The sequence below is a fragment of the Paralichthys olivaceus genome, chromosome 13, assembly GCF_024713975.1.
Source record: "Paralichthys olivaceus isolate ysfri-2021 chromosome 13, ASM2471397v2, whole genome shotgun sequence".
In the NCBI taxonomy this organism is placed as follows: domain Eukaryota; kingdom Metazoa; phylum Chordata; class Actinopteri; order Pleuronectiformes; family Paralichthyidae; genus Paralichthys; species Paralichthys olivaceus.
Window position 1 is genome coordinate 1,493,909 of NC_091105.1, and position 15,364 is coordinate 1,509,272.

The 15,364-nt window shown below is 44.7% G+C and overlaps 1 protein-coding gene across 2 annotated transcripts in view; it reads left to right on the forward strand.

The window, feature by feature from the left end:
- gabbr1a (gamma-aminobutyric acid (GABA) B receptor, 1a) overlaps positions 1-15,364 on the forward strand; it is a 59,650-nt gene that overhangs the window by 8,056 nt on the left and 36,230 nt on the right. For both annotated transcript variants that reach the window (XM_069537242.1, XM_069537243.1), the window contains exons 5-7: positions 482-667; positions 1,996-2,013; positions 10,660-10,820. In XM_069537242.1, coding sequence (XP_069393343.1) covers positions 482-667; positions 1,996-2,013; positions 10,660-10,820 — 365 coding nt within the window. The remainder of the gene's footprint in view (positions 1-481; positions 668-1,995; positions 2,014-10,659; positions 10,821-15,364) is intronic.

Here is a 15,364-nt window from a genome sequence, read left to right on the forward strand (position 1 = left end):
GCTTCACTTTCTGGACTTGGAGTCTTTGTCTATTTTGAGCCGTCAGGGGCAATGTGGGGTTTAGCATCTTGTCAGACTGGGGGAATCAGGAATCAAACCACCGACCTTCCGTTTAGCGTACAACCTGCTCTACCTCCTGACCCACAGCCGCCCCAGTCCTGCCCCGTCTTCAGCTGCAGCGTGCATTAACTGAGTGTAAACAAAAGCCAATGCTCTGTGGCTACTCGACATTCAAACAGGTAAATGTTTGCTAACGTGTTCCAACTTCATATCAGCGTTGTGTGTGTTACTGCCCCCAAGTGGCCAAAAGAGCCAATAAACACTTCTTTAAAGTTACTTTGTTATTCGTAGCTCATTTCTGGTCCTTTTCTCGAAAAAACATTTTTCTCTTCCCCCAAAAGATTGTTGACCTCAACTGCATCTTAATTCCCTCAGTTATTGCATCTGTCTCTAACTCTCTCCGTCTCCCTCTCGTCTCCAGTGCTGCTGTGCCCGAGAGTGTGGACGTCCCTGGAGAACGGCCGGGTGACGCCGCGACCTCCGGGGCCGCCGGTAGAAGGGACGGTGCTGCATTACAGCTGCCACGCCGGCTTCATCCTGGAGGGCAGAAACATCAGCCACTGCACTAAGCTGGGGAAGTGGGATGCACCTAAACCCACCTGCCTCTGTGAGTGAAGGAGATTTTACATAAAGCTGCTAATTATAAAAGAAATGAGAAGATTGTACTGAGGTCCCTGTTTATATCGACTTTACAGTGGGTTTAAAATAATAATATACAAAAATGATTCATTAAATGTTTATATACTGCGTACGCCCCGTCTCAGTGGAATAGAAAGTTAAAATAAGTTCCTGGATCTGATCCAGATCCACGCACGTCTTCTCATGACGCCTTAAAGATGACGGATAATTACCGAGCATCTGTTCTCCCAGAGGTGGAGCGCGGCCACTAGTCAATAACTGACGCAGCCAATCAGAGAGCGGGGACCTCAGAGTGCAGGTAAAACAAGCGACCGTCTGACGTCCTGCACGTTAAACCACAGACCAGTAACAGAGTGAACATAACAGCTGGCACGTCCACTGTCGGAGAAGATTTGACCAAATTAGTGCAAATAAATGAGGATTTAGGGAAAAAAAAAACGCATCAAATGCAATGAAATGAAACAAAGAACGGAAAGAAACCAGGTTGGCAACTGGGTTTTAGAGGGGTTGTCATGGTAACCAGTAAAACTGCAATGGGAACGGTATTAAAAGGGATGAAAGAGGGAATTATCAGCACGGGTGGACTGAAAGTAGGCTACTTATTTTAATAATCCCTAAAAAAAAAAAAAAAGCAACAGATTTTATAAATGCTTTGTTTGTGGAGATATTTAAAACTGAGCTCGGGTTCTGATGAAATATCTGAAAATATTAGAAGTTGTATTTTTATTTTTCTGTTTCTGTGTATTCTCATTAAATGCCTGTAACACAACAGAGATTACATAATACTACAGTGAGGGAGGGAGGGGGGGGAGGGAGGGAGGGAGGGAGGGAGGGAGGGAGGCATCATCACTGCATGATGGTGCACTACAGCGATGTGTCACTGCCACCTAGTGGAGGAAAGCACTTGAGCCTCACTGCACCAAATCTTTGACATCATTTTATTTATTAATTAATTTTTTTATTAGACAGGGACAATGCAGAGAAACATTCTCGCCGGCTGCAGGAACTTTTGTCTGGTTTCTAGTCGAGGCTAATTTATAATCTCTGTCCTCGGTTGTAGACGTTTCTGGTCTAGAAAGGACAACGGACGTGTGTTCAGCTGCATCATCACTTATTGTTTTGTTCTGTTTCAGTTTCTAACCACTGGATTTACAAAACTGTTCCTGACACTAACTAAGATTTGAATTGGAAGCTGTTTTCCAGCTCTGAATTTGAATAAGATTAATATTTGATTGTTCCATCACCTGAATTATGTTTTAATCATCTGTTCTTTCTTTTTCTGTTTTCCTGCCAAAGATGACAGAAATTACACAGGTAAGATCTTTTCCTTCTTATTGTCATCGTGCTCCGGTTCTATGAGATTTTCACTTTACTCAAATCCTCCTCCAGTTGTTACTCAGCTGTGTTATTTATTGTGTCATGGACGCACCAGAGCTCCCGTGACATGAACTTTTAATTCCTCTGTGCTGTCGACAGCCCGAGGTCGGAGACGTTATGTTCTCTGTGTCCGTCTTGTGATTATCTTGACACTTTGAGGGACTTTCTTCAAATTTGGGACAGACGCTCAGTTGGATCGGTTTGATTTTGGAGGCCAAAGGTTAACGTGTTTCCGGCCTCTTGAACGTGACACCTTGAGTCTGTCTTTGGAGAATGTCCTCACATTTTTGTCCAGTTGTCCCCTGGACGGACCAGATTTCAGTGGAAGTTTGGACTTTTTTTTTTTTTTTAAGTAGACTGAAAGTGTTTGGAGGAGGCAGAGAACAACAGGACGGTAATTCTAGTTACTTCTAACATTTTTAAACACGAACTTTGTTTTCAGACTAAATTAAAATCTGCCACAGAAATGACTTTCCTTTCAAAAGAAGTCAGAAATATTTTAACATTCACGCCAGGAATAAAGTGCAGATTTTAAAATATAATTTAACGTTTTATAATTCTTTTTTTACTGAGTGCAGTTTATCTCTCTGGTCCTCATGGTGACGTCCCTAAGCATTGTGACCACAGGAGGGCAGCAGTGGTCTTTGAGAATTGGGCCAAACTGGGGCGTGTCTGTCTCCATCTGCTGCAGCTGTAGCCTGCAGCAAGTGACAAGTGGTTGTTCTGTAAACCAAGAATTACATCCCCCCCCCCCAAAAAAAAACCAGCTGGAGAGATGGGACCAGATGGGAAATGTTTCTGTGCTGTGAGAAACAAGAATATAGGCCAAGTTAAAATGTGTCTGAAGCAGGAGACGTTAAAGGAAATTAGTTTTCATATCTTTTCCATCCAATCATTCGCAGGCTGAGAGCGTTCAGCCCACAGTCCCACCAGATGTTACGTGAGGACCGTTATTTATGTTGAGCAAAAAAAATTATATGAATCAAAGCAAGAAGAGAAGCCAATTTAATCTGCCGCCAGTTTAATTACAGATCCTCGTCCAAACTAACACGCTTGTGTGTTTTCTTTGAATTCCAAACTTTTAACGTTAGCTCAACGCTAATCACTGTTGCTATGCTCCTGCCATGTAAAACTAAGTGGAGCATAAGAACAGATGTGGAACCAAGCAGGTAAAAATAATCAGCTACTAGAGCAGCACTGAATAAAAACAACTTTATTATTCACTCGGGTTGGAAAATCTCCTCCGTCTCAACATTAGAATTAAAAATTAAAATGATGTTTTGTGCGGTGAAGTGCAACAGTCACTTTAAAATCAGTTTCAAAGCCGTTCATGTTCAGTGTAGTTTGGTGTTGAGGGTAAAAGTGCAACAGTCGCAGAGAGTCACTTTAAAAAAACAATCAAAACATTTAGTCGTGCAGCCATTTAATCTGAGCCCTGGTGGGGATGATGGACACGTTTGTTAGTGTTGCATTGTGGGTCGGCCTCTCGCTCGGTTATGTCACCACATTAGCAATTGTCCAGATATTGAATCATACTCTGCAGCTACATCCTTGGAAAGACTCACCACACACAGTTACTGCAATGAATTAGAAACACATTACAGACCGTAGACATAAACATGGACGACGTGACGGCTCCTGACGAGCGAAGCCAAAGCATCGTCCTGTCGTAAACCCTGCCCTCCTCCATGTTAACGGACGGGACTCATATATATATATATATACTTTTATAATCCCTCTATAAGTTTCCAAATGTCACGGACAGACTTGACAAACAGAAAATTAACAAAGCAGCAGACGAACACTGTTTCCACAAATAGAAATTTCATGCCATGTCTCAACACTGACCTCCTTCTGGTTCTGCTCTCTCCGTCTCTCTCCACTCCATGTGCCATCACCACCTACTTACTGCCTCCTCAGCAGGAGAAAGGTTAATACCCTATTCCTGTGTGTGTCTGCTCTACCCTGTGTGTGTGTGTGTGTGTAGTAGGACAGCGTCTCTTTAGTTCATCCGTTTTCTCCAAGTACAGTAACGAAGCCGCAGATACACGATAAATACGAACAAATCAGCAACAACAACCAGGAAATGACAAGTTGAACCTTCCCTGCAAACAACTGCAGCCAGTTTCATTTCTAACGGACACAAAAGCACATTTTTGTTGCATTGCTCATATTCAGAAATCACAATTCGGCTCGTAGGGTTTAAGGATCTGGACAAGGTGCGACCTCCTCGGCCTTCATTCCTCGATTATTGTGAGGAAAAGCTTTTTAAAAAGGTTTTTAACAGGCGGACAAATGCTCCTCGGGGAGAGTCTCAGCTCAGGGACTCTTCTCTTAATTGTTGCGAGTCTTGGATGTGGGCGGATCCACTCCAAATAAACCACACTGCCCATGTTCCCTGTAATCAAGGACCACAGAGGCTCACTCATGTGTTTTTAATCGTCTGGTCACGACAGTGGTCGACTGGGGCTCGGAGGAATACGCTGTAGCTGTCTAGGGAAACATCGGAGTTGTGGGGTTTGTTGAAAATTAGAAACATTTACGGCCGTCTCTGGGATTTTGTTGTAACTGACTTTTCAGAGCTTCATTGTTAAATCATTATTTATATAAGTGATACATTTTCTTTCCAGCCCAAAAAGACCGACCTCTTTAATAAATTAATGTTGTTGAGTTTCCACCGAGAAAATCTGATGCAACGAGAAAACATTCAGAACAAATGGATGTTGCCAGATGCCAGAGTCTGATTCCTGCACAAAGGAAGCTGCGTACGACTCGTGGCGTCAACACTGTGACAAAAACCTTACGACAACAAAACATCGGCCATCTTGGGAATTGCTACAGTCTGATTGATTTTGCACAATATATTTCGCCGGAGCGTTTTTTATACAGATTCGTATTCGCTCCCTGAATGAAATGCGCTCTGCAGGTGGAGCACAATGTAATCTGGCATTTGTGTTAAAAAAAGGGAACATTCAGAAGAGTATTTTCTTCACTATCTCCCGCCAGGAGGAGAGCAGGCCATTACCGTGAAGGATGCCCAGTGTGCAAACCGCAGATATAAAGTACAAGTTCACACAAATATAAAGTACAAGTTCCTCATTAAAGCAGCTCAGCAACATGTGACAACACTCGTGTCTCCGTTGCAGCTCTTTCAGCCTGTGCAGCAGCTAGTGTCTCCTCTGAATGTGGCATTTGCCACCGTAGGGGTTGTTAACACTGCGCTGCCCGATGCTTATGGAGCGAAGCTGCATATAAAGTTCACGGCTGAATAATTGATGGAGTGTTGGATGGGGTCATGAGGTGGCAGCGAGGATGAGGAGGTGGAAGTGGAAGGATAATATAAGCGGATGATCACTTCTCTCACCTCAGCCTGCGAGGGCTTGTTAGCAGGAGTTGAATAGCTCCGTGCTACATGGAGATATCCAGATAATGAGATTTGGGTTAATGAACCAGGGTTATAGTGTATAACAGTCATATCGCATCGCCTAACTGCTGAGAGATTTTAATTTAGACTGGAGAAATAATTGTCTTCTTCTCGACTTGTGCAGTGAGTCCTTTTCGAAAAGGAAATTTTAAAACTTGCCATCAAAGCACGCGATGTGTAAAAACACGAGTTTGGAAACGGTTCCAGAGCGTCGTCAGATTAACACAACGGGCTGCGATGAAGAGGGCGAAACCTCGGTGAGGTGTGAATCTTCAGTTTCTCATTTCTGTGACATCGAATGACGCAGACACACGTGACCTCAACCGCGGTGCGATCAGGTCGTTTAAAGGAGACGTGTTCAGCTTCATGTGAAAAGTTTTACGTGCTCCAATGTTCAGTGAACACATCACGTTCCTCAGACCACTGGTGAACTGTCATTTTTAACGTGACCATATATGGAGGAGCGAGGGGCGGAGCCTGACAGAGAGCTTGAGGACATTGCCCCACCAACTACACCTGCGACCCATTGGATGGTACCATCTGTCAGTCACTGGCCCGGGCGCATTCTGTGCTGTATCGTCCGTTAGACTCTAAATTGGACGATGATTTAGAAAATGAACATCGTGCTGTATTGAAGAAGACTTGACCCTCGAGATTGAAATCATTAACTCCTTAAGAAAATGTTTTACTGACGTGATGAATCAAGTCAGAAGTCATTTTCTCAGACTTTTACAGAAACCGATTTTATTTGTGCAACCCGTGGAGTCGCCCTCTGCTGGTCGTTTGAGGGAATACAGATTTCAGACCCATCATCCATTTTTAGAAACAGTCTAGAAAACTGTCCACTGCTGCAGCTCCGCTCGCTTAGTCTCAGCTCCTGTCTGACTCCTGCCCCCCCCTCCTGATAAAGCCCAGTCTGCTCTGATTGGTCAGCTGACCCACTCTGTCGGGATTGGTCAACTGCTGCGTAGGAAAAGTCGACCTCCGCTCTCGCTTTACTTTCTTAGAAAGCTACAAGCTAAACGTATATTATGTAATTGCGGGGCAGCGTGATGTCATGTGACGTCAGGATGTCCAGGAAGTAGGAGCGTCAGCTCTTCTTCTTCTCTGTTCGGTTTATCGGCGGTTGGTGCATTACTGCCATTTTCTGTGTCGGCTTCTTCCAAGCTCTCTCTTCACTTTGCAGATTTTTTACATTCACAAAAAAACCTTTTTTACACACGAGAGGAAAGAAAAGGTGTAAAAGCATCATGTGTCCTTTAACCTTTAACGGCCATTATGTCACACCTTATACGGGAGTGGGTGTTGATGGATGCACACGTGTGTTAGCGTGTGAGCAGGATGGTGTGTCACAGACGAGGCTGTGGGCTGAACATGGAGCTCAGACAGCAGGTGTGCAGAGTCCGTGTTTGTCTTATTCACTACATCACTGTCTTCGCTTTTCTCCGATAGAGACAGAGGCAAATAAAATCAGCCGTGATTGATACCAGCTGCCACATTTTTTGCTGATTTCTCAAAGCGGCGTCTTTTATAGACTTGGCTGCGGAGGGGCGGTGCAGATGAAAACAGTCTGTGAATTAACTGAGACGGTCTCAGGGCTGAGTTGCACATTGCTGAGCACAAGCGTTTAAACAGGTCGGACAGCATCGAGGTGTTTATGTTGCATTTCAATGGCACTTAACCATTTGTAACTTCGGCCACTAGGGGTCTCTCAATCAAAACTAAAACAAAAGACCTAATTTGATGGTGTGGTTAAGCAGCGTGGCATCATGGGAGTTGTTGTTGTTATAGTTTCATTCACGTAATGCAGCAATAAATAATCATGATTCATCCATTAAAGAGCAAATAACCAAAAATAAAAGGGACCAGAATGACACGTCCTGTTGAATTGAATGAACTTTGGGATTTCTGTGGGTTTGAACATGTTTTTAAAGAAGAATTGTTACATGTGATCATTTTAAATGTAGTTCTGTTGTTCAGTGTTTGTCACTGTCGCCTCACAGTAACGAGGTTCTGGCCTCTACCCTGAACTGTGTGAGTTTGCATGTTCTCCCCGTGTCTGCGTGGGTTTTCTCCCGCCCACAGTCCAAAGACACATCTGAGGTTAATTGGAGACTAGATCGCCTGTAGGTGTGAATGTGGACGGTTGTTTGTCTCTGTATGTCAGCCCTATGATGGACTGGTGGACTGGTGTGTCCCCCCCGCCTCTCACCCAGTATCAGCCGGGGATTGTCTCCAGCCCCCTCAGAGGATAAAGCAGGACAGATAATGGATGATGCTGCAGGTCCCAAGAGCAGAATCTGGTTTTAGCCTCAGCTCCAGGGAAATATCTGAACAACTTTGGGTTAAATCACCACAAACATTTGTGTCGTTCTCAGAGGATGAATCTTGTTAACCTGAGAATCCCCTGACTTCCCCTTCAGCTCCACCTTCAGGATGGATTTGATTTAACTTTAAATCTGGTGCCACCATCAGGTCACAACTGTCCAGTACGTTGGTTTGAGCATAGACAGTAAAATAAAAATGGAGGACGCACATCTCGTGCCTATGACGTCATGAAACCGTTAGCATTAAACAACTAATAAATACCAAACATATAAAAAATGATCACTTGAATAAACATCGGAGTAAAAGAGACTATATCTAAAATGACAGAAAAATGTATGTTGACTTTTTAGTTTGGTCCCATCCACTAACATGGAGGAGGCATATATCTTTATATACAGTGTATGGACGTACACCAGTTGACGATAAAGGTTAAATTAATAAAATATGAAACTGAATCACGCAGCATTTCTTCTTACTGCACCCCCCGCTGGTTCTATTCATGGATTCCTCTTCATATTTATTATATATGCTCTTTGTTTCCCTGATCTGGTTAGAAGCTAAACTTACACTCGCTGTGTGCAATGACCGCACTGCAATTAATTTAATCTGATCTCATCTCGCTAATGGAAACTATTCTGTGATTAATGGTCGCAGGTATTTTTCAAGCACAGAAACCTCGAACGTGGTACTTTGAGATTCCCAGCTGCTGTTTTCCTCTGTTTTCAAATGCAAGCTGAATTTTGACTTCGATTCAACAAAACAAGTCATTTAAAAATCTCCCCTCGGCTTCAGGAAATGACGACGCTTCATTATTATTTCCTGACATTTAAAACAGGAAACAATTAAGCTCGGTTTCAGCCCCACTTCTAACTACATATTAAAATTGAATATTATTAACTCAAACATTAATGACAAAAGAAATTTCAAATAGAATTCAGCCCAGTTTGAATGATTATTCACGAGCAGAGCTATGATTAAATATGAATGTTCAGCAACTTAACGTATACGATAGAACAACAATTTAAATTAATACCAATATAACAAAGGTTCAATATATTTCAGTGTGATGCTTATACATGGTGGAAACACTATTATACATTATTATTATCAAGTGTGTGTCATTCTCTGTCCATAAAGAACCACAACCTTCTCTTTAAGGAGCAGAAATCTGAATTCAAACTCAAATATGAATAACAATTAATCGTGAGAACTATTGATATGGACTCTTTACTTTGATTTTCGTCGTCACACTCTGTGACACGATGATATTCAGTGGTTGAAATAAAGCGATTCTCAGCAAATCAGAATCAGAAACGAATCCCATCCTGTGCTGCATCGATCACGACAATAATCAATATCAGAGAATTCTTCACTATCGATGTGTTGCTGTTGTCTTCACCACAGTGACGAGCCCTGTGTGACTCACACAAAGAAACCCATGCTCGGGGGGAACGACTCCAACTCTCCGGATATTAAAACGATCCTCTTTTTTTTTTAAATCTGGCCTTTAACCCCTGCAGCGCCTCGATGCATTGATCACAAATCGATAACGGGTCCTGCAGCCTGTGTGGCGGCAGCTGCTCCGCAGAGAACACGAAGAAGAACCAGCACGAACGAGTTCCGAGGAAAACTATAGCGAGTGTGACAGGAGGAGGCTGCGCGTGGACGAATGGATGAAACTGTTTAAGTTGAGCGCAGCGTGTAACTCATTACTAAATCTTTGAGGACATTTTGCCCAGAGCCCCCTCCCAACCACTCATCCCTCCCTCCCTCTGCCTCCCTCTGCCTCCCTCACACACACACACACACACACACACACACACACACACACACACACACACACACACACACACACACACACACACACACATACACACAGAGCCAGTCGGTGCTGCAGTGGATCAGTCGCAGAGCTCTGGCGCGCCTGCTCTCTCTGTTTTTTCCGCGGTGAATCGTCTCATCTGTTGGAATAATGGCTGCGTAAAAACCGGAGGAGACGTCGGTGCTCTTCCCGAATTCGTCTCCGGCTCTCGGTTCCTGCTTCAGTCGTTCGGCTTCTTCTTCCGTTTTTTTTTTTGTTTTGTTGTTGTGTTATTTCCATCGGCTCTCATTTGACGCGTTCTGCGTTCGATCCGTACGCGTCGTCTTTGTGTGTGTGTGCGTAAAAGCAGCGGGTGATTCCGGCGCGCGACGTCCATTCTTTACGATTTTTTTTTTTATTTTTTTTTTAATTTCTTGTTTTTTAAATTTTTTTTTGTTTTTTGCGCGCAGGAAATAAGTGATGCGCATGTTCCCTCGCGCCGGATGCGATGAAATGCGTGAAGATGCGGGGATCGAGGCTCGTTGGAAAGTTGACGCTGCGATGATGCGAGCGCGTCCTCACGCGAAGTGAAGCCTGAACTGTGTTTGACTTTGTCCCGAAAATATCCAGCGCCGACATTTATTATTAACCGCGCAATATGCTAAATCATCCGCGGGCTGAATAATTCACGCGATGCTTAAAACACGCGCAGTTAAATGTAAACACTTGCAGTGCGCAGTGTCCGCTCGCAGCTGCGCGTAACAGCCACAACTCGTGCGTGGTTTTTTGTTCTCACACGTGTTGAGCTCCCCTGATTTCTTTTTGTTTTGGAAGTTGCACAGTTCGTGCGTGAGTCACGGTTCCTCTGCTGCAGCACCGGGGGCTCGCTCACCCCGGCCCCTCTCACCTTGAAGCATGCGGGAGATGCGCACCGGTCCCGCGCCGGTGACTCGCGCAACCCGCGGGTATGCGACGCTCCTCCGGGCATCTCTCATCGTCCTTCTCCTCCTCTGGCCTCGGCCCTCCGCAGGCAAGAAGAAGCTGTACATCGGAGCCCTGTTCCCCATGAGCGGCGGCTGGCCCGGCGGACAGGCGTGCATGCCCTCCGCTCAGATGGCCCTGGACCTGGTGAACAACCGGAGCGACATCCTGCCCGACTACGAGCTGGAGCTCATCCACTACGACAGCATGGTGAGTGCATGTGCGTGTGGAGGAGGAGGAGGAGGAGGAGGAGGAGGTGCGCGCTGCAAGTGATGGAGTCTAATGATGGGCAATCATCATGAGGAGTGGCGGATTTTTATCTATTTCTATTTGCTGTGCTGTAAACTCCATCATTTATTCACCACTCTCCTGTTTAATTGTTTCCTCCTGCGATCAACTGTGCATTTTATTTTTTATGACCTCAGTCAGAGCAGAGAGATTTAATTTTATCTGCCAATAACATCATGCTGCCTGTTTTTAGAAGCACCTGTCTGTCTGCCTGTCTGCCTGTCTGCCTGTCTGTCTGCCTGCCTGTCTGCCTGCCTGTCTGTCTGTCTGTCTGTCTGTCTGTCTGTCTGTCTGCCTGTCTGTCTGTCTGTCTGTCTGTCTGTCTGCCTGCCTGTCTGTCCCAGAGTCTCACATCTGAACCTCTGCTCGACAAAGAGGGGGCAGCTTTTTCTTCCAGGTGAACAAACACACCTCCTGCTTGTTGCTCATCAATCATTAATCATGGTGGTATTTTAAAATGTCAGCTATAAATCCAATTTCCGGCCCCCAGCTGTTTTCACCCCCCCCAGCTGCCCAGAGTTTACCACCCACCACACTTGAGATGGACTTAAATCAAAAAGCTTTGTCTCCATGTGAGAAAATAAAAGCTCGTATCTGTGCCTTGTTGCTCGTTGCACGTCCTAATTCTTATTCTGAAAGTTTTTGACCTCAAAAGAAGGCAACCATTTTTTCTCTCGACAGGGATGAGCGGAGACACATGAAAACAATTACTGGATATCCCCTCTGTCTCCTCTCATGAGGGACGTTATCAATCATGCTGCAGGACAGATGCCCGGGGACAGAGAGAGAGAGGGAAGCAAGGAGAAAGAGAGAGAGATAGAGAGGCACCAAACAGTTAACTGTACTGGGACTGGTTAGAAATTTGCTACAAGCTTTATTCTGATTGGTGTACAAGGCTCTGCATTGGAATCCTGTTAAACAGAATAGCAGGGAGTGTGTGTGTGTGTGTGTGTGTGTGTGTGTGTGTGTGTGTGTGTGTGTTGAGAGAGAGAGAGAGAGAGTTGGCATGGCAACACAGTTACTCTTGAAGCACAGCACAGAAACAAATAAGGTTTCAGCTCTGTGAAAATATGTGTGCAAATTCATACGGCTGATGTATGCGGAGCTGATAGAACAGTGCATCCGTGTGTGTTCCCATTCTGCTTCACGTGCACCTTGTTCTTTGCAATCGAATGATAAACAGATCAAGTGTGTATATATGTGTGTGTGTGTGTGTGTGTGTGTGTGTGTGTGTGTGTGCATCCTCTGATTACAAGTGTAGTGAAGCAGGCAGCTGCAGATGTAGCTGCCACAAACATAAAGATAAAGCAACTGCATGAACAGATTTCATAGGGATTGGAAAACATCGCTCCTCGTGCTTCAGGAGTCAGTGGCGCCTCCGGCTCGAGGAACGGATCCTTTGAATAGAGCAGCTGAAAGAGGCTGGTGTAACATTGTCTGAGTGTTTGGTTAATTCCTTGAATTAAGTCAAGGGGGGAATTTATTTCTCCTGCTCCGGTTACAATGTGTTTGGAAAGAGGGATTCTTCTCTGCCTCCCGAATGTTTGTCACCTGGCTGGAATAGTAATGAGGATATTACCCACCGAGAGGCAGCAAAGCAATTATAAGAAAAGGGATTAATTAGCTCTGATATTTACATCCAGTTATTACGAGGTGTTTGGTCAGAGAGCGGATCACCTTGTAAGCACATCCCTTTGTTTAACGGAGAGATGAAGACGAGGGCGTAACTGGCCCTTTGTTTGCTCGCTGTTTAAGATCAAGGCTGGAGAAGTGTAATTATGCAGCAGCCACTCTTCACTTGAATTTGTGATCATTGACGGGGGGGGAACTTTTATTGCGTCCTCAAAGTACTAATGACGCTGTCGAACACGAGACGTGCATTAAAGTTTGACCGGGATTCGGCAATCAGGGGCTTGAGTACACAAACACACACACAGACACACACCAGTCTGTGACCATTAGGGCTGGGAGTATCAAGCACTGTCCTCTGCTTGTTCAACATCATACAATATTCATGAAGCTCAACACTTAATCCCAGCCTGTCCTTTTAAGGGATGCAGATACCCTGTGGTAGCAGACGGCTTGTTTCTCTGGCTATCCTGGCGACAGCATCAGACTATTTACAGCCTTCTGAGATCCACACACAAGGAGACACACACACACGCACACACATTCGCTGCGTGCCGACGCGCACGCTCTTCGCGCAGGCCGTTGCCATGGATATATCAAAGCCGAGACTGCAAACTTTGATCAATTATTAACAGTGATGGAGAGTGAGACAGTGGAGATACAGTACAGAGAAATGGTGAAACAAGGTCCTTCCCTCACTACCACAATTTATTTTAATTGGCAGCCATGACACACAATTCTCCTTCCACTGTGGCATAACCAGTACGCGCTGGTTCTCGTGTATGTCCACTGGCAGGAAAGCCTGAGGTGAGGTGCCAGACATCATTATGCAGGGAAATTAGGCGAAATAGCTGCGGATGCTTTGGGATTCAACACACAGGCTTCTCCCCAGACCCTCGTCCTATCACAATCCTTTTTTTATCATTTTCAATCTGAACTGTAATCACAGAGTGTTCTATAACAAGCCAGTGTTCACTACCGTTCGTCCGTCCAGGGAACCACCAGCTTCTTGCAAATCCTACATCGTCACGTTAACTCTGATATTGACTCGGAGGATCTTAGCACCAAGGGCAGCGACAGAAGTGCTGCCGTTATGTCATGTAACTGTGTGTGTGTGTGTGTGTGTGCGCGCGCTGTATGGCTGCACTCTTATGGCTGTGCACACACACTTGTGCTGTGAATGTGTGAGGAGGGCATGAGGGCCGTCAATCCAGGCGGTCTCATGAGCCATGGAGGGCTCGGAATGAAAGTGGAAATGGTGACGACCCCAGAGGGTTGTAGGAAACAGACCTCCGAGAAAAGCAGCGATTCCTCAGCCTTTATTGCGAATCTGCCGACACCTATGTCTCTGTGTTTTTTCACCAGGGAGACTGTGAGCCTTCACACCTCTTACAGCACCGTGTTCCCGTTTTAATACCAGAGGTTTTATGTCTTATCAGCTCATATGGAAACGCTGAATGATTGAAAGGTTCAAGAATAGACCATTGAATATCTGATGCCATTCTGCAATTGTGCTCAGGAATAGGGCTCGTTCATTATATACCATTACAGCCGGCTTCATGTCTCTGTGTAATACAGGTTGAATAGGTAATTGTGACGTAAACCGGCTGAATGTATCCCTTGAAAAAGACTAAAGTCAAGCCCAAGCTTCTCCCTCTCTGCTTGCTGTTTTATCAGCACTGACTGAATTAAAGCTTTGTTTTACTGCCATCTGCCATAATCTTACAAATTCAGAGATCTATAGGCAGCGGATTTTACACGACAACGATGGGGAGCTGTCTTCTTCCAATCAAGGGCCTGTTCAGTTTTATTAATCCTCCGAGGGCCGTATCAATTATTGAACTCATATATCACGTTAACCTCTAATGCAATGGCTGGGACTGCTTCTATTTAGCCAAGTGTCTTATGTCAGTTGGTAGTGATGACGCTGCTCTGCAGAACTCCCTCACAGAAAGATTTGGCTGTTTGGTGGAAAGTGGAAATTCTGTGTTTGTTTTCCTCTCTGTCTTGTGCCAGACAAACTGACAGAAACAACAAGGCTCTTTCTCAAACTCTCCCTGTGAACGAGGTTTCTGTTTCCTAGCTAATAGTCTGCTCACCACAAAAGTCGCCTGCGTAACGTTCTCTCTGACAGAATGCCGTCTTGTGAAAGCTGCTTATCGGGCGCCAAAGAACGTTAACGTACGTTTATTTGCATTTAAGCTGCAATTATTCAACTTTCATGAGTTGAACCACATTTTGTTGATCTCTCTTGTAAAGATCTCAGATCTGCTATTCTTATCTCGACAGTAGCAATAATGCTTGTGATGGCATGTCGTGACCAGAAGGGGGCATCTTGAAGAAAATGTTACGCTACAATTTTTTCTTTTATCGTAGATCTGCAAATCTTAAAGCTCCCGTTTTTTTTTAATCTTTCTGAATCGTCTCACAGATTGGACCATTTCCAGCCCAGACCTCCTCTGTCTTCTCTCCCTGTTATATGGGAGGATGTGTGATTCTTTTTTTCTTATAGCTTTTAAAAGTGATCTCCGTCCACCATGACTGCATCTGCCACCGGAGCACCATCCAATAAAAAAACATTCTACACCAGCTTAAGTTCCTCAATTCAATTTTGTTGAGTGACTGAACAAGTCAAGAGACGCCCGTCGCTCCTTGTCTTGATTAAAACACCTCGGAAACCTTCACAAGGTCAGAATCTCAGAATCTGCACCTTTTCATTTCATTCCCACTTCTACATGTTGCGAGCAGCGATTCATTTGGAAAGATTATTGAAACGAGCCGTTAGTAAAAGCTGTGATGTTGGATGGTAATGATGGATTGATTAAATGATTCAGAAA